Source organism: Anastrepha obliqua, chromosome 1, assembly GCF_027943255.1.
Source record: "Anastrepha obliqua isolate idAnaObli1 chromosome 1, idAnaObli1_1.0, whole genome shotgun sequence".
Classification (NCBI taxonomy): Eukaryota; Metazoa; Arthropoda; class Insecta; order Diptera; family Tephritidae; genus Anastrepha; species Anastrepha obliqua.
This window is the reverse complement of record NC_072892.1, coordinates 96,871,865-96,896,151: the sequence shown is the minus strand read 5'-3', so window position 1 is coordinate 96,896,151 and position 24,287 is coordinate 96,871,865. Positions and strand designations below refer to the sequence as shown.

The 24,287-nt window shown below is 35.9% G+C and overlaps 1 protein-coding gene across 1 annotated transcript in view; it reads left to right on the top strand.

The window, feature by feature from the left end:
• LOC129253053 (homeobox protein homothorax) overlaps nucleotides 1–24,287 on the top strand; it is a 258,126-nt gene that overhangs the window by 67,236 nt on the left and 166,603 nt on the right. Inside the window, exon 2 of the mRNA XM_054891285.1 lies at nucleotides 471–518. Within this exon, the coding sequence (XP_054747260.1) occupies nucleotides 471–518 (48 nt within the window). The remainder of the gene's footprint in view (nucleotides 1–470; nucleotides 519–24,287) is intronic.

Below are 24,287 nucleotides of genomic sequence, written 5' to 3'. Positions count from 1 at the left end.
AAATATTAAAAATCAAGTCTTCAGAGAAAACACTTTCGAGTTATCATGCGGACCGTGCCGGAAAAACTAGTTTCGAGAAAAACGAGTTTAAAGTTTGAGGTACAGGAGCGCGCGGACCGCTCTCTACCTAGTTAATGGGCTGTAGAAGCTATAATATTGGGAATTTCCAAATGAAAATGTCACAGTACATTCTTAAGATACAATACTTACGAAATGTCGAAAAAAAATTGATTTTTTGAAAACTTTGCACGCATGTCACCCCTTAAGTAAAAATAGCTTCTATTTGGGAGGTTCGAAACCGACTTTAGAGCTAAGCTCTAGTGGACTTTTTTCTCATAATTTTATGTAGAATCTGAGTTTGTTGGAAAATAAATTTACCCGCACCCTCTATAAACATAACTATGATAAGTTTTATTCTATTACTTAGTATTATAATTATTAAATATTATTTTGTTCTCTTTTCCTTGCAGATGGTAAGTTCTTATCATCACTAAATCCTTCAGAACTAACATATGATGGTAAGTCACATTTCATCGCATCATTAACCCTATTCTTATTGCTATTACTTAATTATATAATTTTTTTCTGTTTCTGTTTTTGATTTCATATTTCTTTCGCACCTATGCTCTTATTTATTTTAAGTTCCATGTGAGTGTTGACCTAATTTCCTACGCAGAGTTGCAATGTCCCTTTTTTGTGATCAAGTTTTTTCTGCCATCGTCGATTTTCGATTCGTCGATGCTTCGGCTAATTCGTTAACACTGTGGTGAAATCTGCACAACGGTAGCATTATTAAATCACATAAATTAATTAAAATGAATTTATTGTATGAGTATTACATCATAAGCTCAGCACTTTTCGTAACATCAATCAAGTTTTTCCTTTTCACTTTAAACACTAAACTGGCTACGTTTACTGTCAAGCAGCTGTCCTAATCTGATGGTACGTGCGCTGTGACACGCCCCACCAAAGCTCTGGGTAGCGATCATCGTGCGCTGTGCGCTGAAAATGAGAAATTTCTTTTTAATTTAAGGCATGAAAAAGGGCAGCTGATAAAAACCCATTATAAACTTAAATTTTAATTAAAAAACCTCTTTTGCGCGGAAGCTATGAAATTGGTGCGGTCTCACTTCAATAGAATGTCCACTTGATTATGCTTCCGACGACTTTGGGCTGCATACAAACTTATATGTACTTTGTACTGTCTACACCTTGAACGCATTCCTTGGGATTGTAGAATAACAACAACATTCACTTTAATATCAACATAAAAATCATCAACGTCGTCGCCAACACATCACCCCTTTGCATGGCCTACAGCATGCAATACCTATTGCTAAAATGTTGGTTGTCTTGTGGTGTTGTTGTTGTCAACAGCCTCATCACATAAATTGGAATTCGAGGCTGTGACGGCTCCCGCGCGTTCGCTTGATCGATCACGTTCGATTAGCCGGGTGGAGTAACCTGTGAACGCCCACAATGTGTGTTGCCGACTGCTAGCGAAATCAAAAGCATTGCGCTTGGTCAGGTTTATAAAAATTAAAAGATCACTTAAATGAGTTTGAATAAAATTTGAAGCTTCAATGACGACGTGACAGCGACCGGTATTTGAAGACGCGCGCGACCTGTCGATAAGTGTTAGAGATATTGTGCACAGTAGGAGCGGAGTAGTGTAGTAGCAGCGCAGTGACGGCAGTGAAAATCGATTGATTGTTGAAAGCAACCGCGTCGAACGTGTACGGCAACTCCCCTATCAGTTGAAGAAGCGCAGGAAGAGGAAGATACTAATGAGTGTATTTCCTATTTAAACATGCTCTTCTACAGCAACTTAAGGTGCGAGTAACTTTTTTTAAACATTTTTTTCATATATATATTTTTTTTCATTTATCTCCTATTTTGCGCGCGCTGTATTCCAGCAATCGCCTCATACTGATAATATTCTTCGAAGCAGCTCAATAAAAAAAATTACACACTCACCGCGCGCTGCTGTTGGCACGTGATTGAGTTGGTGCGCGCGCGCGTAATAAAATTTTTGTGCCGGCGAACTTACAGGACGACCACATTTTTGATTTATTGCACGCGCATATAGGCTAAGCTTCGCAACAGCTGAGGAAGTACTGTTGCTGGTGCGCCGATCGCAGCAGTTACTATGCCCATAAATGCATATGTGTGTGTATTGATATTGGCAAACTATTGTGGTTTGTGTCCGTGCTAGGCCGTTTTTATGATCGCATGCGCCCCCGCTTGCTGCTGTTATATGCGCATTCGCCCTGGTAGCAGCTCTCGCATCGACTACCAACACTCATTCATTCATTACTTCGTTCATCCATTCATTTATATTTACAGTTCGTGTGCGCATTTTCATTTAGTGTTTGTGTTCATCCGTCCACTCATCTAGCTGTTGGCTTTTATGACTTTGTTGCTTTCGTGGTATGCGAGTGCAGCAAATGAAAAATTAAGTGTAAAAGTACTTGCATCGTAAAAATTAATAATAGTAGTAAAAAATAAGCGGCGCTCTTCTTTTTAAGGTGCACGTTGAGTTTGCCTTAGTTATTTTTTTTTTCAATTTTTTTTTGTAATTTTTTTTTTGAATGCCACATGTGGGAACGCACAGCGCGGTGGTCACACACTATCCTCAATCGGTTGAATCTGCTCTGATCCAAAGGGAGGCGCAATCTGTTGTGCGTATGCCTATCTGGGCCTTATTATAATTATTTCGTTTTAAGTTTTAGTTGCCATACCCGCTCGATTTTATGTTGTTCTGCATAAATCTTCAAATGCTCACTTTCGTGCTTACTTCCTTGCCGAGCGGACCACGAATATAGACAGCCAACTGCTTGCTGTTCCTGCAAAGTTATGCTTACTTGCATGCAGCTTGGCGATAATAAAATCTGCACATTAAATTTACGAGCAGAACCAATTTCTGGATGCAGTTTTTAGAACTTTATACCCTCATCTAGCCCTCCGCTGTGGCTTTTGTTTATTGTGGATATGTGTAGATTTGCATTTGTATGCAATTACGTGTAGAATTTCATGTTTGTAACTCCATCGTTGTACATACATATGTATATTATTATAGTATTCTAAAAATAGCCTCTGGAAACAGTAGCCAAGTTATTCTTATATGTAGTGTGTTTAACGAAAGCGAACCTCTGTTTGCGATTTGCGCGCACTAAACCGCAGAATCATAGAAAATAATAAAAACGCATTAGTGCTAGTAGCGTTTAATTATTTAACAACACAAGCTCGTGCTTTAGTACAAATTAATTCAGATGCAGTCATTTATGTAGAGAGGGACTTTAAGCGAAGTTTGTATAGCTCATCGAATTGGTGGCGCTAGGCGTTGCGGTTAGCGACTATACGTAAATAGCAGATTATGATTGTATTTTTTAAATTTTGCTGAATTTGCACAACTCAAATACAAGGTGGCGCAAAATTAATTACCTCATCGGAAGATTTATAATTTTTGCAAATGGTATCAGACCTCAATAATATTTGACACTTGGGAAGTAAACAGCGGCAGTACACAAACAGACAATCAATGGAACGTAAAGTTCAAAAAAAAATAAAGATTTCCACAGCTCACTATTTATTTACTAAATGCAAGTATAACATCAACTTTAGCAAGTTTTGACTTACTTTCTTTTAATTTAGATTAAATTCTTATGGTAGGTAGGTAAGATGGCAAGAGTACCCCAGGTACACTTCAAGTAGCACTTACGTGCCATTTTGATACCATAATGTGGGCCACTACCTGTGAAAAGATTAAGGGCAGAGAAAACCCCGTCTACAGCCATCCAGTGCTGTTGATGTAGTGGAGGAGGGAAAAGGGATCTAGGCTGGAGAGTTTCTTTAAGTCATCCCCAAAGGGCACGCTAAGGAATAGCAAGCGCCTAGCCGCCAGAGCCGCACATTTGCAGAGAAAGTGTTCCATAGTCTCTTTCTCTGCAGGATCCCCACAGCTTCTGCAATAAGGGTTGTACGGAATTCCAAGCTTCTCCGCATGAGTACCGATCTCCCAGTGACCAGTGACACCGGCGACGACAATGCCTTGTTCGCAGCTTGACTATCGGAAAAAATATTAATGTCTCCCTCCCAACAGCGATCCCAAATCATTTTGCATACCTGCAGGATCGCGAAGACCTCTGCTTGAAAAACACTGCTTGTTTCTTGGAGTTTAAAGGAGACCGAAATGCTGGCTGATTTAGAGTAAACCCCCGCTCACACTCCAAACTTCATTTTGGATCCGTCAATGAAAACAGAGGTATCTATATCCGTTCCGACTCTCCGCTCTTTCCAATCTTGTCTGCTCGGAAAGATAGCCCTAGCACAACCCTCAAAGCACAGTTTGCGGATGGAGAGGTCAGTGCGAATAACAGAGAAGGAAGGGGAGATCTGCTTCAAGATGCTACTATGTCCTACAGGAAGTTGTCTCAAAAGACCAATTTCCTTCAACCTAATAGCACTCTGAGCAGCAATGGACTTAACCTGCAGATCCACAGGAAGTAAGTGGAGAATAACGTTGAGCGCAGCAGTGAGACATGTTCTACAAGCTCCAATGATGCGCCCACATGCAGTTCTCTGCGCTCTCTCTAGTTTAGTCGTGTTGTAGCCCTTCTGAAGAGCTAGACAACCGTATGTCAAAACTAGACAACCGTATGTCAAAATTGGCAGAACCACTAAGTTGTACATCCAAAGTACGACACGTGGCCTGAGACCCCATTTTTTGCCGAACATAGATTTACAGGCGTAGAAGCCTATATTGGTCTTCATAACTCGATTTTCTATGTGCAGTCCAGTGGAGCTTGGGATCAAGTATTACACCTAGATACTTGACTTCCGATGAAAGAGTAAGACACTGGTTGTTAAGTCTTGGAAGCTTAAAAGGTGGAGGCTTGTATTTTCTGGTGAATAGCATCAGCTCCGTTTTGTCAGAGTTGACTCTGAGACCGCAACTGGCAGCCCATCTACTGAGTGTAGCCAGAGCACCTTTCAAAATTTCAGCCATTACTTAAATTCTTATATAAATATACCAAATTCTACAACAAATCTCAAATTAATCAGTTTTTAAACCTTTATACAAGACTTCTAAAAATTCGAAAAATTTTCTAAAAAATGTCCTTCTTTTTTATGAGAATTTCAAAAAATAATTTGGGTAAACAGTTTTATAGCCCTTTAATAATTTATTAATATAATAAAGTGCAACTTTATAGGGGTCCCCGTAGCCTAATGGGTTAGTGCGTGCCTACCAATCGGAATTCAGACAGGTTTGAATCTTCGTGCATCAACATCAAATTATTAAACAGTTTTTTACAATCGCGGTTCCCTCTTGGCAGGCAATGGCAAACTACCGAGTGTATTTCTGTCATAAATAAGCTTCTCGTAAAACCATTTGCCGTTCGCAGTCGGCTTAAAACTTTAAGTCCCCCTATTTGTGGAATAACAGCAAAACGCACACCACAAATAGGAAGAGGAGTTCGGCCAAACACCTAACAGAAGTGTAGGCGCCTATTATTTTCTTTTTTTTTTTAAGTGCAACTTTGATTTGGCGCAAAATTTTCGTTGATTTTTGACCATCTTTTTCTTTGGCCGTATTGCGCATTTTACCCATATAAAAGAAAAATTCGTGCTTTAAGCTAACCCACGCGAAAAGAAGTTCTACCCAAAAATACTGTGGATTGCGTAGCCGGCGTTGGACTGATGAGGGTTATTTTTTTGAAGCGCGGCCAAAGGCCGCCCACGCGATAAGAAGTTCTTCGTAAAAATACTGTGTTAATTAATTTAATTTTAATTACTTTATTATTTTTTGAGATACGCTTAATATCATTGTTTTTAAGTTTGAATGAGTTGTATGTTTTTATTTTCAAAATTATTTCTCAACTTAAAATTACAGCAAAAAATACTGCAGTTTTACAATGAACCTTCTACTGAACACACTAAATACAGTTTTCGTTTACAACTCAGCTATATGAAAGGTCGTAATTAAATATTTACACAAGCATGACAACTGAAATACTTAACATTCCTTGAACATTACACTTTGAAATTTGTATGCACTTGATGGCGTTGTAATGAGCGCGAAGGTCGCGCATCTCTGCCGCTGTCAATGTTACAACACACAATTCATAGAAGCAACTATTTACAAAAACTATTAAACATGTAAAACTTTAACGCCCATGGTTGCGCCCTCTAAACTGCGACCCATGAACCCAATAAACCACATGTTTGCATACATATAAAAATATATTAAACCACTTAAACACATTTCACACGCACATACCAGAATTAAAACAATACATATATAATATACATATGTGTGTGCTTTTCGTTGCGATAGCGCGTTGTACCCCAAAAACCGCACATCATAAATTTTACTTTCAAAACGCGCACAGCCGCTCTTCTTTCTCCTTGCGCACATTCAACAATACTTACTTCAGCCATACACAGGTATTTTACTACCATTAAATTGCTTGTACCATAGTCTCATTCGCTGTCTCCCTCGCGCCAATATCTCTAGCGGCTATGTATGCATATTTGTTGGCGAATATTCGCCGGCTGCCACGCGCAAAAATGTAAACAAACCATAATTCTCCCGTTTTGGACAGGCCAAAGGCGGAAAGCGAAACGCGCCTCCCCTAGTGTTGTGCCGCATACAATGAAAGGTCAGTTACCCGGCATATGCGAACGCAAAAGCGTAAAGTGCGTGCATATGTATAAGTAGGTGAGCGACTGCGACAAGAATACGCAACAAAACAGCATAAGCTATAGTAGGGGCGACCGCCAACAGCCCAACGTCGGAACCACAGTGGTAGTTAATGTTGTTGGTGTTATGAGAAATCACATAAAATATGGCGTCTGATAGTAATGACAACTGCCGTCAATGCAAACAAAGCTAGCATATGTATGCATGTATGCGTGTAAGCTGATTTACTTTTGAAAATTACTCGCCGTATGCGCAAGCTTGTTTGCACAAATATTCATACAAAAAGAGCTGCGGCGTTGGTGGCGGCAGAAAATGATGCATGGGCATGTTGGACAAATAATTGATATGTGTGACGTGGCTGTCCAATCGACTTTTGAGTTAATTCTGCGTTGGAATAAAAATCAAAACACTTTTAGTTTTGGTGGACAGAGTTGTCGGTTGTACCCTGAGTTCGAATATCTGCACCAAACACTCATCCAACACTCCATCAAGCCCTTTGGACAAAGCATAGTAACTCCTTCGCAAATCCTTTCCTCACTTGGCCCACACTTTTTCAAATTCAAGGGCAAAATAGGCACTACGGCTGCATTCTCTTGCCGGTCAACCTGGTCAATTTGTTAACAGAAACAGAAGTACATACTAACAAAATACCTAGCTAGCCTACCACCGAGTCGAGCGAATTGACCGACAAACTGATTATTAATAACGGCCTACAAATGCTCTGCTAACCTACTTTCGCAACACAGATGGAGTGCACCGGTTGAAAATCGAAAGGAAAACCGACACAGAGACAATTGGAAGGCGGGTTGTAGTCTAGCGGGTCGTTAGGGCGGCTATGAATAAACGGAAGACAAAGTGCACGCTGTCATACAAATTTTACAAATGTCCGACGGCGTCGGCGACGGCGGCGGCATAGCCTCATGGATGCCACATTCACACTTGAACGTGAAAACGACGCTACTGCGTATGCTTTGTGTGGCACATGGCATTGCACTGCAGGTGGCAGTGGCAGCTGTCGCACATACACACATATGTACATAATACCAATCCACTTTAACGCTGGTCGGTTGTGCGCGGGGGAGTGCCATTGCTCTGCGCTTAAGCGCAACTTTAAATAATAGTCTGTCAAAACTGTCAAACAAGTCGGCGAGCGCTAGAATTAATGGCAGCGCACAAGCGCGGCACTTGCTACTAATACCAATGTAAGCACACACACATGCTGTGCTTGAATCTTCGACTGCACAGTCAGTATTTGTTAGCTTTGTAAGTGTGCGCCTGGTTTCAGCTTGTGTTGTAGACGCACGTTGACCGAAGCAGCAGCAGCGCCGACGTCGTCAGCGGGTGTTTTGTACATTGAACCTGCCTCAGGCACTTGGTTTTCTCAGTTTCAAGTTAAGTTATTGTTTTTCGGTGGAGAATTTATTGTAGTGGTATGCGCTCCACCTTAGCCGCCGCCATCACTAAATTGTGTTTTATCGTTTGGTTTGTTGCTGGCGCTTTGTTTTAGCTTCTGCCGCTGCTCTGCACTGCGCTCATTTCGGCACAATATTTCCGCGTTGCTATATTTCATAGCCCACTTGCTGCTGTTGGTTGCTCCTAAGGTAATTTTTAACAATTTTATTTATTCATTTTTGTTTTTGTTTTTGTAGTGCTGCTTTGCAGCAATCGTTTGTATTATATTTATTGTTGCTGCTGCGGCTGCTGCATTTTGCTAAAATTAATGTGCGCCGCCGCGGCGTTGGTGGGCTTTGAACTCTCAACTGAGTCCCAACTGTTGCGCTGCGTCTGCAGTAGCTGTGCGCAAACAATCACAACGTTGTTGTTGCCGCTTCGAGATGAAAAATTATTGCTGATAATTTATTGCTGCTGACTGCATGACACATACAAGCTCTACGTTTTGTGTGTGTGTGTGTGTGTGTGTACACTTCAAGGGGAGACAGAATGAATTGGCGCTTCTCCTCGTCCACTCTTGTTGTTTCTATTTACCGTTATAGTAATTTTTAGCAGAGTAAATTTTGTTGTTATTGTTATTTTTGCCCTTTCACCATCCGTTCAAGGTCGTAACACAGTTTCTGATTTCAATAGGAATCGATAAATTTTCTGGTTTTTTAACCCTGCCTTGCGATTGAATCTCGAAGAGTAGTGCACGTACAGGCAATTAAATTTAGCGCAATTCTATGCGTGGAATTACAATAAAATATGTTTTTTTTTAAACATTTATATAACAGTAAAAATTATTTCATTTGCTTACAAAGTAATGATAAAATTAAATAAAATTTGAAAAATCAAACCTTTACCCAAGAATTTAACTTTAATAAAATTCCTAAAATTAATTAAAAAAAAATATTTAAAAAAAATCTTAAAATTAAATTTAAAAAAATTTAATAAAATTCTAAATTTTTTTGGCTTTTGATTTTTCATCTTTTACACAAACTTTCAAATTGTCACTGAATGAATTATATCGCTTTTTAGTTGTAGTTTGTAAGGATTCGCGTAATTCTAGATTATTATTCTTATTATTTATTATTTTATAACGAGGAAAAACAATAAATTATTAATTGAACGAACATTAAATATACTGCTGGCAACGCCTATCAAATTCGAACTTTGTACAGAAATTCTTGTCGGGGAGACCTGCCATTTCCACTCAAGGGACTAAAGTTGACTGGTAAACTACTGTTAGCAAGTGTACTTTTCTACTGCCCTTCGGCTTGCCTTAATGTTAGGAGTTTCAATTTTTGTATTTATATGAATATTTTATAATTTATCTGTTTCGTAATATTGCTTTATTATTTGCTTCAACTTTGCTCTTCAATTAATTTAGCTTAATTTAACATACACATACATACATACATGTGTATGTAAATAACTATATTGTATAAGCGCTGTCGCCTTGCGAAGCGTAGAAAAAAAATGTCAACACATGCCAAAACTTTTTTGCGGTTGACCGCCTCTGATGCGCCTTCGGCTCGACTCGTCACGTCACGTCATTTTGCGCCGCGTCACTCTAAACTGTCAAATCACACTCAATTACCGAAAAAGTGGAGTGTCCGTTGGGTCAGCTTTGGATTTTGTTTTTTTGTTTGACTGAGCCTATTGCACGGTCAAACACCTTTGACGTTTCGCACTGTCACCAGTGTACAAACGGCCAACCAGGCAAATAAGCAGCCTGCCAGTTCTGTCATGCCTTTGTGTTGAGAGCGAGAGTGAAGGAGACGTATCCATGATGAGAGTGTGTTAATGCGTCTATATAAATGTGTGTATTTGAGTGTATTTAGTGTTATTTAGATGCATACTTTTTTGACTAACTGTCTAATATTCAATATTGAAAAGAGAATTTATTGATTTTCTTGTCAAATCAGTGTCACAAATACATATGTACGTAAGCATAGGAATAGAAGTATGAGCGTGCATATAAGCAAGCACTCACACATACATGTACTCAATAAAAATTCTTATGTTGGTAATAGTAGCAGACAAAAATAAAAGTAATAGCAACAACAAGTTCTACTACTGCTTTCAATTTATTATTTTATAAAACCGAAAGTGACAGTTTTGACGCAAGTAAACACTCACACACACACACACTCAAGTGGTGTGCACACAAAAAAGAAATATGGCAAAATTTTTAAAGGTCAAAGCCCACAACAACAGCAAAGAGAGACAACAAGAAAGAGGCATCAATTGCTGTCATTTCACATTCATTCATTGGAGCGGCAGTTTGCATACAAACACATATACGAACATGCATACATGCATACAGATGTATACCATACTTTCATACATACAGACACATACCCACGTTGTGTTTATACTGCCCCCTGCGTGGCATGAGTGTGCGCAGTTTTTGACAGCTCTTTGACAGATTATCAGCAGCCTTCATTTAGCTGTCATTCACTGTCGACACACATACACACAAACATATACTTATCCACATGATTGGGCGGGCGTATTGGAGCTTTATTTGAGTTTGCGTAAGCTGACATTAGTTTTCATTTTCAAGCGCGTCGTCGCGCCCATTTGTCTACCCACAACCAAAATGAAAGAAAAAATACGTACTGTCATTTTTGTCTGGCTACTCTCGTCTGCTGCTGCTGCTTGTATGTCAATCAGCTGATTTGTATATTTGTTTACAATTTTGTTGAAAAAGTGAAAAAAGTAAAAGTTTTGTTCAAAATTATTACTGACATACATATGTGTGCATGTATGCATGTGTGTGTATGGTGGTGGTGCAAAAATCGAACTCGACTGGTTCACTAATTTGTTGATTGGCAATTAAAGTTTGTTTGAAATGTTTGTGATTTATGATTGTGCCCAGGCGCACGCGGCTATTGACGCGAGCTTGTGTGTGCTTTTTCTAATTTATCAAATTTGCAGTGGTGTTAAAAAATAAGTGGAATTGTGAAAAAATGTGAGAGCGAAATAAATAGAACAGCTTAGCTTTTTTTGATATTATGGTAAATTTTTATTTACCTGCTTTTCATTGCTGATTTTCATTGATATTCCTGTTTCTTTTAAATTTCATAATGATTTCATGCGTTATAAATCTTTTCAATAGGAACAAAGTTTAACATTATGATAGCTTTACATTTAATTGTTTGACAAATACCCAGTACAAGCTTTGGCAATTGTTACAATGAATTAAATTTTGCTTGAAAATAGCGCAAAATTTTAAAAAATCCATTATAAATTTGGTATTTTTGCGAAGTCTCTGGCATGCGTAACGTGTCACTATTTGTTGAGCTATGTATGTGGTATGGAGGCGTGATTTAGTGTTTTTTTTTTTTTTTGAATTTTTTGTTTTTTTTTGAAAATTCTACTCAAAATGCGACAAAAAACAAAGGATTACTCCAACGTGAGATATTAATAATTGAATTTAGGCTTATTATTATTTAAATGTGGAAACAAAAGGACGTTGTCACATGCCACCGACAGCCAGCGAAAGCGAAGAAGTAATTGAAAATGTTCCTGAAAGAATCGACATCCGTAACCGTAATCGTGGTGGACAGCTGCCCGATTTCATTTTCACATTGCTTACTGGCAAACCTTACTATTTTTAATGCAATACAAATTTGAATCAGTTTCAACTAAATTCTTTGTTTTATTTTATATTATATATATATAATTGGCGCGTACACCCTTTTTTTTGGGTGTTTGGCCGAGCTCCTCCTAGTATTTGTGGTGTGCGTCTTGATGTTGCTCCACAAATGGAGGAACCAACAGTTTCAAGCCGACTCCGAACGGCAGATATTTTTATGAGGAGCTTTTTCATGTTTTATTTTAGTTTGGAAATAAAAGTCCTTTTTGGAACCCCCTTTACGTCGCATAATATGTTCATAAAGCTTTTATGGCATCCAAAACGCATTTTAAAGATTTTTATAGCACCTTAAAAAAAGGTAACATTCCATAGCCGGAGTTCGCCGTAATACTGCTTAAATGGGCAGTTAAATTCTGACTTGAACTTTTATATTCAATACTCCTTAAGTTACTTACTTACTCCTTACTTTCCTTAAATTCGTATTGATCTTTATTAATGATCTACGGAACTGCCATTGAACTTTCACCGTCGAAGCCCTTTATTGATGATCTATGAAACTGCTTTTGAACTTTCACCGGCGAAGCTCTACTGTAGCTCTTGTCATTTCTAATTAGAAGTGCACAAGTTTTTCGCACATCACTATTCAAAAGCTTTTTTCATTTTCGTTACCTACGACAATAATGGAAGTTTCCACTAAGCTTTCAGTAGCTTAGCGTTGCTGTGGAAATTTAAGTCATCCATAAAGTATTAGTCTGGGGCACATTAAGTTTTACATATTTTCTCTTCTTATAACTTTAAATTTCAGCGATTTCGAGTTGTTCGCAGCTAATTTATTTTTTTAATTTCCTGAAGTATCGCAAAGTTTGAGTTTTAGTTGCTTTTCATTTCTTCTCACTTTTCTTCTACCTCTTCCTTTTTGGTATTATACAAGGTGGCGGAAAATTAATCGCTCTATAGATTGATTTATAGTTTTTGCAAATGGTGAACACAGCTTCGGTACACACACCGACAAGCAATAGACGGCGTAAAGCTCAAAGTCAAGGCTTCCATAACTCAAAATATTTTTTTTATTTAGTAAAAAGTTATTCCAAAAAAAACTTGGATGATTAATTTTGCGCCGGCTTTTATTATGTATATATATTACATATATATACCTATGTATGTATTTTTGAAGCTTACTCTATTTATTAGGTGTTTGGCTAAGCTCCTCCTCCGATTTGTGGTGTGCGTGTTGATGTTTTAAGCCGACTTCGAACAGCTGATGATTTTTTGTGAGGGGCTTTTTCTTGGCAGAAATACACTCGGAGGTATGCCAATGCCTGCCAATGAGCGATCGCTGCTACAAAAAACATATTCTTTCATTTGGATGGATTTATGTTCGGAGAATCGTACCCGTGCGGTTTCGAATGGTAGTCATGCATCATTCGGCTACGTTGGCGATTACCCTGTATTACCAAATAATCTCAATTTTTGGTCGCATTGTACACCCCTTAGTAATTTTTTCAACACCTGCTAATATTTTTAATGCCAATTTGCTGACACTTTTCGACAATTAAAATTGACAATTAAGTGTTTAGTGTCACAACTGTCAAAACACACTACCAGCAACAGTGTTGTCATATTTATGCGGCCCAAAATCGTTTCAAGAATTGTTCATAAAATTAAAATGTAATTTTTCGTGATCAACTGGTCGCTTGAAATACATACTATGTTTTTTTTTTAGAAATTTTACAACTTCTACATAAGTAATTTCCTTCGGAGCGCAGTCTATCTCGCTCACTCCCATGCACCTACCGCGTATACAGTGTGACTGGCTGCATTTTTACGACTATCTACAAATGCATAAAGTTTATGAGCGCAAACCATTTCACCGATTGTTTCACTTGCAAATATTTACAACTCGTTTATACTAAGCGCATATGTATGCTTGCAACTAAGTTTTTATTGCGCGGGTAATTTGGAAAAAAAAAATCACAAAATCATAAACATTTGTTGGCATAGAGTTTTGTTGACTTGCAAGTGTTTTGGGAAAAATTCTCATATCCACATATACTAGATTTGAATATTTAAGTTGTGGATCGAACAGTTCTAATGCCGGGATGGCTGTCATAAAAGAATCTTCCATGTCCCACTAACAAAATAAATCGTTTATAGTTTACAGTTTATAGCGGTAAAATTTTCCATGCGCTCCCGCAGTATGCGTGACTGTGAGCTAGAAAAATTAGTGAAATGAGTTTTTTATATTTTGATAGTTTTTTCATTGCTAATTTTTATTTGGCTGCACATTTTTGCTTTTTTACTTTTGTTTTTGCATATACACACATACTTAAGTACATACTCGTACATTTGCTCATATGGGTTTTTTATTGCATTTATGAAAATTTTGATGTGCTTGTTGATATCTCAGACAATGCCACATCTGATAGACATGGAAGAGTAACAACAAACACAAAAAAACCAAAAACGAAACAAAAAAAAAGATGCTCATTCCCTGAAATGCATAATGAGACACGAGTGGATGAATGTCTGTGTGTTATTGTCTTTTTATGGTGAATGCTGTAAAAAAATTTTCATGGGTCACATTTTTAATGGCATTTTAACTAAGCTTGGTTTATGTGCTATAAAATGGTTTATGGCAGCAGGCGACATACGCAAGTGCACACACTGGTATATAATTTTGGATCTATATATACATATATGTACATATGTAGAGCTTTAAGGCTGCAGTGTGACATATGCCAGTCAGTGACGGGAAGCTGTAATAATTTTTCGTGCTGCTGTTTGTTTTATTTTATTCCTCCTCTTAATTTTTCTGCTCCTTAATGACTACTTCTGTTTTGGTACTTAGTTTTGGATGGGAAGAAAAATATCATTTTCTAGAAATCTTGTGCTGGCAGCAGTATTATTAGAAGGTACTCATTGAAAATAGGCTACCAAGTAAATTTTATACTCTTTTTTTTTGTTTTTTTGTCATATCCTCGTTTGAAGTTCAACTGAACGCCTTAATTAGACAGTAACTCATAAAGGCGTGAGAGTGCAGATTTATCATTAGTGGATAGTTACTTTTAAAGTGATTTAATAGAATATTGACAAGTATCTCTCCAGAAAATGAGACTTCAATATCAGCAATTCAACTAATTTTATTGGGTTTGACTAATAAGTGATTGATGGCATAATTTGATTTAGCTATGAATAAGTAGAATAAGTTTTGGCGAACCAATTTCCTAGCTGGGAAATTGAGAAGTATCCTATTTAGAATATCAGGTCAATCAATAACTTCTGTTGGAAATTTTAGCATAAAAGAATAGGCAACATATTTTCTTCTATTCTAAAGTTATGATGAATTTAAGAGTACAGAGTTATAAGTTGGCAAAGGCTCAATGCAAATCCTATTTGAAAATGAAGCCTGGGCAGGTCGCCACACTCTAATAAAAACTAACAAAGTGACAAATAATTTTCAGTTGAGTACCGCAAATTTTATAAATGGCATTCATAGCATAAATTTTTTTTGATTACAACGCAACGAATAAATTAGAGCCGTTGATAAAATTGCGCTGAAATGTGGCTTAAGTGTCACAATATGAATTGGATTGTCAAATTCAATATTTCTGAAGGAATTATTGATTAGCTACAAATAGCATACACGCCGAAAAAGTATTGCCAAGCATTTTTAAAAATAATTTTATTTTGCTGAATGTGCGCTGAATGGGTTATATCATGCGCTTTCTTGGTCTGAATACGTTTTTTTTAATACATTTGAATTTACAAAAGCTGAAACTATATAACATCATTTCGCTGAATATACGCTGAATTATATCATGCGCTAAATTGGGCCGAATATGTTTTCTCTAATACATTTTGATTTCCGAAACTGAAGCTCTATAATACCATTTCGCTAAATAGTTAATATCGTGCGCTGAATACGTTTTTTCTAATACATCTCAGTTTACAGGAGCTAGAACTTTATAATACCATTTCGCCGCATGTGCACTGAATAGGTTATATCACGCGCTGAATTGGGCTGAATATGTTTTTTCTATTGTAATACATTTCGAATTACCAACGCTGAAACTTTACAATACCATTTTGCTGAATAGTTAATATTATGCGCTGAACATGCATGTCGATTTACGAAAACTGAAACCTTACAATACCATTTCGCTATATGTGCGCTGAATGGAATATAACGGGCGCTGAATTGGGCTGTATATGTTTTTTCTAATACATTTCGATTTACGAAAACTGAAATTGTATAATATCATTTCGCTCAACGTGCGCTGTGGATTACAGCATGCACTAATTTTCGCTGAACATAAATCTATTTTTGTTGCTTTCTTGCTTGTCGACTTAAGTTCAAAACTAAAACTGGTGCATAATTAATAATTAAATTTTGTTTTTCAATAGTCTCTTTACTAAATAAATTCAGTAATGGAAATCTTTATTTTTACATGTACCCGTTCAATTGCTTAACTGTTTGTATACTGAAGCTGTCTAGTTAACTAGTGCACCATTTGCAAAAGTTATAAATCTTCCGATAGGATGACTAATTTTGCACCACCTTGTACATAAACTTTCAAGGCATTCGTCTCTTTTTCGTACACTTTCTTGCTAGCCTGTGTGCTGAATAAGTTAGAGCATGCGCTGAACTTACGCTATACAATGTGAAAAATTTTGTGCTTTCTTGGGCTATCAATTTGCAGCAGTTTATTACACGAAAAATACTATATGTCTTACAAAATACTATATGCCTATCAGTACGTCGAATAAATAAAAGTTCGTGAAATAAATGTATACCTCGCTGGATCGTGCCTAATTAAATTAAGTACTACTAAATTGAGCTGAGCGTAACTTCTTTAAAATATTTCAAATCGTAATTTTTAAAATTGCTAAGCAACATTCATTCATATAAAGTAAAAACTTGTTCCGTCAACTCGACGCTAACTCAAGCGGAATTGTGTTGAATTGTGAGAATTCGCCACACCCAATTTCAATAAAACTTTAGCGAACAATAATACATATGCACATAAATAAATTACGCACACTTACCTGCAACAATCAAATTTTGTACCGCTGACCCAACAAGAAGGAATTCTCTTAGTCTGCTAAACACAGTTGACACGTAATCAATTTGTCGTAAAAATGTACAAGTAAAAATTGTCACTTACGCAAATGTAATACAATTCATTGGAGGCAGCGAGGCAGGCAAGCTTTCAAAGTAAAAACATCTATACATGCACAAGCAAAGCGTGACAAATCGGCAGACGAAGAGAGCTGGGCCGAGTGGAAGCGCGTGCCAGCAAGCTCATCATAATTCCTAAGCATACTTAAAGGCGCTTTATCTAGTAGATTTAATATTAACATTCATCCATAAGCAAGCAGCAGCTTGGGCCCACATTTTCAATTTCCCAAGCTCCCCAATAAATCCCAGTAAGAGTGCGATGCCGTCAAGAAGGGGATGCGCAGCAAGTCTTTCTTGCCTGATTGGCTACGTATGTGTGCTTGTGTGTGTGTATGGGAGAATTTGTGAATTATGCATGTTGCGCATTTTGTGTTGTTAGTATCTTTGTAGTTGAGGCGCATAAAAATTGTTACTTTACGTAGCGACGTGCAAAATTTTTAACCCCTCGCTGGCAGGCGCTGCAGTTGTGCACACGTTTTCTTTTCAGGCTATACAATTTTCGCCTAGTACTGGTATGTATTTTTGTTTTTTTGTCTTGTTTCAATATCTCGACTGGTTGTGTAGTGTGCTTTTGGGCGCTGTTGCTTCAGTAGCTGTCGATTTGCGCCAGGCAGCACGATAAACTTAGCAGCTTTACGACGCGAATGCGTCGAGCATCAGCCACAGCTCCGGCAATCGTTGTGACCAGCATAACTAAACATTATGCAACAACAATAACAACAAGCTACTACATATGGATGCGACAAGAAATGTGTACGAATTTTGCAACAAAAAAAAAAAAAACAAACAGAAAACCAACAAAACTGTGTACAACTTCAATTTTATGCAGCAAAGTTTGAGTGGCTTTTCTCCGGTTAGCGCTTCCGCTTCGACGTAACTCGGCAGGGGACGAGCATCTATGTAGAAGCATAAAATGCCCAATACAAATTGTGTGGATAAATTTTCTTTGGCAAGAAAAGCGGTTGCAGTGAGCGCCTTCAGTCTGTTGGGCGAAACGTTTACAAAGTGATTACTTATGTTTAAATATTGATGTTTGTTTGTTGGACACGTTTTCAATTTGCCGAGCATTTTCTATTTCGCAGCAATTTGGCAGCGCATTACATTTTCCATTTCCAAAAGCGGAAAAGAGTCGAACAAAAATGGTGGAAAACAATTTCTCAACTTTCCATTAAAACGTTGTTACGTTAACTCAGGCGAGGCCTTCTTCCTTTCTGCGTTTTATACTAAATGCAATATTTTCGTAAGTTGCAATAAATTTAAATTTTGGATTTTTAAAACGTGTATTTAACCGTTCAATGGTAGAGTTATGATTATTTATTTTGAGGAAAAAAAATATTATTTGAAAACACGTGCGCCCATAATTTGGGAAGAAAATTATCGTTTGCCAGAAAGTTTAGTTCGTTGATAATAAAATATGCGTGTTGTTGGAATGCCACAAATGTATTAAGAGCAAAGACTCAGTCTAACTGAGTTGATGGCAGCCCAAGCTTACCGATAGTGTACTATCTAGAAGAAAACTAAGCACGTTTTAGTGTGTTTTATAGGTTGGTAAAGAGCTCCATTGCGCTGAATGAAATCATAAAGTAAGAATTAAAAATAGAAGCAACGCAAGGTGCATATCCATGGACTCAATGCAATCAAATGAATAGATATTTTTAATTAAAATTTTTAGAACTATAAATATTTGCTTAACATATCGTAATGACACACGAAGTTTAATTATACATACATACTATATGAGTACAAAAGTAGCTAATTGGCTTTGGTGTGAAATCCACAACTTGAAAACTTACAAAAAATAGTGCTGAATTAGATTTATAACCGGTTAATTGAGAAACCGTGGCATACAATCCAGGCGAAAGATGAAAGTAATATAAAGCTGAACATAAAATTGACGAAAAAGTGGGGGTTTCGAATTAATTAAAAACAAATTTGCTGAATTACATTTGTTTAAAATTGCAGAAATAAGGAATGCCCCTAAAATTGTTTAAATTATACTATTTTCATATACTCAATGCAAAAAGTAAAAAAAAAAAATTGTTGGGAATTGCGTTGGCTTGCGCTGAGTTCAGCAAACGTCAACTATATCGGTTAAGCATAAAAATAAATTAAAATTTAATGCAAAAGTGCGTAATTTTTATCATTTTCTAGTACTTAGTAAATAAAAATTTAGAAAAATTTGTGCGGAATGGCATTTGTTTAAAGACAGTAATAAAAAATGCCTACAAAAGTCGTTAGATGGTATTATTTTCTAATATTCAATACCAAAAATTCGAGCTGAATAGTATTTGCTAGCGCTGAATTCAGCAAACGTCAAATGTATCGGTTAAACATAAAAATAAATTAAAATTTATTGCAAGATTTATTTAAAAGTGAGTAACTGCTTTTATTGTCCATTATACAATAAATAGAAATTTACAAAAATTTGTGCTGAATTGCGTTTGCTAGCGCTGAATTCAGCTAACACTTGTTCAAGCCAAAAATAATTTAAAATTTAATGCAAAAGTGACTAACTGTTATTAGCTTGAATCACTCAGTACCAAAATTTTCTGCTGAATGGAATTTGCTAGCGCTGAATTGAGCAAAAAATAATTACAGTACTCTTAGAAGGATCTAATAACAATAATAATTAGATTAGTTTTCACAATTTGTAAACCAGAAGTTTTCTGGTTCTGTATTTATATTGCAGTAGCTCATATTTAAATATTTATCATATTTAATATCGCTGAATTTAAATATTTTATTTTTAACTTTGCCAACGACGGAATTAATTACTAACTTATGGCTTTTATTTGATTTAGTAGTCAGATACAAAGGAATATCTTGACATCTAATATATGAGTCAGGTGAGATTTATGTACGGAATAAAAACATAAAAAAATTAAAATAAATTTAATTGCTCGTCAATATATAAATGAAATAATACTACACTAATGCGCTTTTCTAGTGCAAACCAGCAAATTCTGCAAATGTTTCATAAGTTAAAAGATATTAAAATTGTTCGCGCCCCTCTTTATAATTCATCGACGCCGTCTCTGTACTTCCAATTGTCATTACAGCTATCAAATTTACATTCACACTCTCTCATCACTGCAGTTGTTGTCGTCGCTAACGTCGCTATTGTCTTCGCTGGGGCTCCCGTTTACTTACTTCCACTATCTTCGCACCTTTCGTTATGCATTGTTTTTGCCCAATAAATTACAGCATTAGCATAAGTTTGTCGAACTATTTTCGCTCATTGTATTTTTGTCCTGCTATTTCAGAAAATCATACGATATGTGACCTTCATATTGTAACAGGTAAAATAGCAGGACCTTTCCAATATACCATAAGCGTCTTGGCTTATGCATAGATTTAATTTAGTAATAAGAATCATTCTCGGTCGGTAAATTTTTAAGCGCTTGTTTTTTTTTGAATACTTAAAATCGTGAAAAAAGCTTCTCGATTCACCAAAAATTAATTTTGCTAACCTACACAATCCTCAAGCACTCCCCCACACTGCCCTTCAAACATTTTGCCCATCAATATGTATTATATTTCGCCGCGATTTCATCAAATTTTTTTATGTTTGTATGTACATGCCATTATTTCTATTTCTGTTTTTTATTAGCATCTTAAAATCAACGACAGTCCTTAGCAAAGCGTATTAGAAACAATAAACAAAAAGATAGAAATCGTAAAAGGCACCAAAGCAAGCAAAACGTTGATTTTAATTTTCTTATTAACATTTTCCCCCAAATTAGATTCCATTTGTTTATTTCGAGGCATTAATGAGCATAACGAGCTCAACTGCGTCAGATGCTGGCGATGATCTTTTGCTTGACACATGTATGCATATAGATAAATGCCTATACTTGCCCACATTCTTCATATAGATACATATATATGCATACATACAGACATACATACGCACATATTTGTATGGCCAAATCACTCTGGCTGCTGATCTTTGTTAGCTACACTTCATACCACTCTACTTTATTGCTTATTGTGGTCGCCTGCTGGACTGGCTGACTGATTCTTCTCTTCTAGGCTTGCATACATACATACATACATAGAAACGTATATAGATACTTAAGTTTGACTGCTGTAATGTAATTAAAACAGTTTTATGGCAATTTTAAAGACTTTTCGTTGGTGCTTGCGTGTGTGGACCGTATTTATGGATATTTCGGTTTCGGTTTCAGTTTAATTTTTTTCTTACTATTTTTTTTATTTTTATTTTAAACATTTCCAGTTTTTTATTTGTTTGGTGTAGCATTTGCCATCATCTTCTCTCGCGGATGCTCTTCGAATATGGGCAGAAGCAGTAGCGGAAAATAGCCGGCAATTGGCACATGTTGCACGCATTTGCGCCTACAAAAACACAAATTCATGCGCATTCATACATATTTTTGTATGTAGGCATTTTTGTATAAATGTGTGTGTATGTGCTTGAATGCTTGTAAACGTTTACATTGAAAAGTTATTTGTTAATGTGTAGCTATATGAAGTTATGGCTTCTGTGGTTTTCACATGTCTTTTGTTAATTTTTCCAATGATTTATTGCGATTTGACAAATTCAGCAATTAGTCACGTTTCTTTGAGCATAAATTTGTGTGTATGTGCCTTGATGTCTTCATGTGGTAATGCTTTTATAGGTATTTGATTTGGCATTGAGGAAACTTGATGCTGAATTGAGCTACTGGGAAAATAGAACTTTTATTACAGCCACTTTAAATAGCGATTTTGTGTTATTTGTTTTTATTATTATAGTATTTTTTATTCGTTACGTGAGAGCTTTTCTGAGCTTGTGCTGAGTTAATTACTATTATTTTTAAGTAAATGTTTTTGTGTTAAATTTTTTGTCTTTTTTGTTCCTTTTTTGGTTTGAAAATTTACCTTTTGTGTTTGAATATAACTTTTTTAATACATTTTTTGAAAAGTTATACAATTCAATTACACTTTACATTTTCTACATAGAGCGATTGCGCGATAATTTTTTTATCTGTAGAAAGCATCCAACGCTGTCAGCGAAAAAGTTATGAAAAATCAACGGGATTTTCGAGTCGCTTGATACTTACACTGTAACAAAATTCAATGTGCTATAAATTGCTTATTTCAAATTTTTCTGAAATTCCTGATTAAAAAGTGTGTAATTTTCATGAGAATTAAAATTTATTTAATTCACACTAAGTTTGAAATTTATATGGTTTTTGCAGAAAAATGAACTATGTTTTCATAAAAAATATATTAAAATTAAACGAGAAAAAAAATAAATTCCAAAACCACAAGTGCTATAGTTATTGAATGCAGTGTAGATACTCACATTTGCATGTATACATAAGCATGCAGATATATCAAAAACTATAGCACTATCACCAAAGCATTTAAGAAAAAAGTTTCTAATTCAAAATTTTTTTGTAAGTATTTGCACAAAATAAAAAAAATGCAATCTGTTTCATGTTTATATACATTTCTGGGTTTTTCCACTTAGCTCAACTCTAAATATGCATCATAATCGCCACCAAACTTACATTTCATTTTTTAATTCTTCTTCTTATTTTTTATAATATTTGTTTTCACATTATTCAAAGCTTCTAGATTTCATTCTATTAAAATTTTCCGTAATTAAACTTGCCGCGTGTCCTCTTATCACTTTTTTCCACAAACTCTCGAACTCCCAACGCGCACGTGAGCACCGAAAGCGCCTCTAGGTATGCTATATATAAGCAATTGTATGCTCTGCTCCAATTCCCTTACATAGTAGGTACGAATGCACATATTTATATACATATGTATGTAGTGTTTGTTTGTTTTTTTGTGTCGTGGCGCATAGTAAGAAGAATTATTTCACCAGCGGAATTTTTCATTTAATTCGAAAAATTACTTCCTCGCCGCGCATGAATGCAATTTACGTAATTTTTTTCCTTTTTTTTTTGATTGTGTTAGTGGCCACAATAAGCTGCAGTGGCAATCGAAATGCTGAGTAATAATATAAATAAAAGGAAGAGGGAAACCTTTACTAAATACACTAAAAATTTAATGGATTCAAGAAAATGTGTGTTTGTGTGGCAAACATTTTCTAAATATTTAGTTTTTGCTCAAAAAGTATTTTTCTGCCACCGTACGTTAGTCTCTTGAATATATATTTAATGAAAAACTAGGAACTCCTAAATGGTATGACTATCAAGGTATTCTAAATTTGGTGTTTCGAATTAAATAAGCACGAATATATACTCGTATGTGTATATGAATATGTGCATGCTTCTGTCGTCTACCAATAAAAGCATTTTTGTAAGCTTGTATGTATATTTACATATGCAAGTATTAATGTGCTGCTCGCAACTAAATACGAGCAGCACCAATTTGCGCTTTTCTCCGAAAACTCACTCGCTTGTTCCATTTTTGCAGCGCTTCATAATACATTTTTCCATTAAAAATGGCTGGCTAGCCAACTGCAGCGAACCAAGGCAGACGATGAGCTATGTGTCCTTATATATATATGTATATGTATGTGTGTGTGTGTGAGTGCCTTCTGCTGATAATACATATGCAGGAATATAAGTACGTTTATACCTAGTCTCAGTAACCATCTAACGGTACTGTTAAAAGCTGTTCATGTGTAGGTATGTGTGTGTGTATAACCGGCATAAAACGCCATTAGAGTGCAAGCTAAAAATTCCAATTTACTGTTGGCTCAAGCTTTTTCTGCTTTCTTATTTTCTTTCCCTTTGCTAGAGGAGCAGCAATTAATTTTTACAAAAGCTACACAAAGCATAAGGGATGGCTAAGAGGGATTGGCGTGTCAAGTTGCATGCATTTAAGACAGAAAATGAAGAAAAAATTGTCAAATGAAAGTATTTCATAGAAAAACGTAATTGTTGGAAAAATGTAATAAAGTATTTCGTTGTGGTAAGAAAAGCAAAATGATTAAAGAAGTAAATTAAATGTTTAAATTTCAAAATATTCCAAGAAAGTTAGCAAAGTTAAGTGAAATGAGTGAAAAAAGGGCAAAAGGTTTTGTTTTAAGAATTTTCTGTTCCGAATTATTATGACGGATTAAAGTCAATTTAAATTTATTATTGAAATATTTTTAAATCATGAGCGATATTATCGCACTATCTGATTTTTTTAACACCAAAAAAATATTCATATTAACACGCAGCAGCCCATGGGTTCTCCTGACCACAGAATCGCTTAATTTTGTTTGAAAAATTTGATGAATAATGAATAGTTTTTTTTATTTTATTTGTTCTTCTCCTTCTCTTACTTTTCCGTTTTCTATTACTTACATTTGATTTTTTGATGTGGAGTTATGTATTTATGTTATTTTTTGCCATTTTTAGATAATTACAAGCCAAATTTGTGATTAGTCTATTATTATT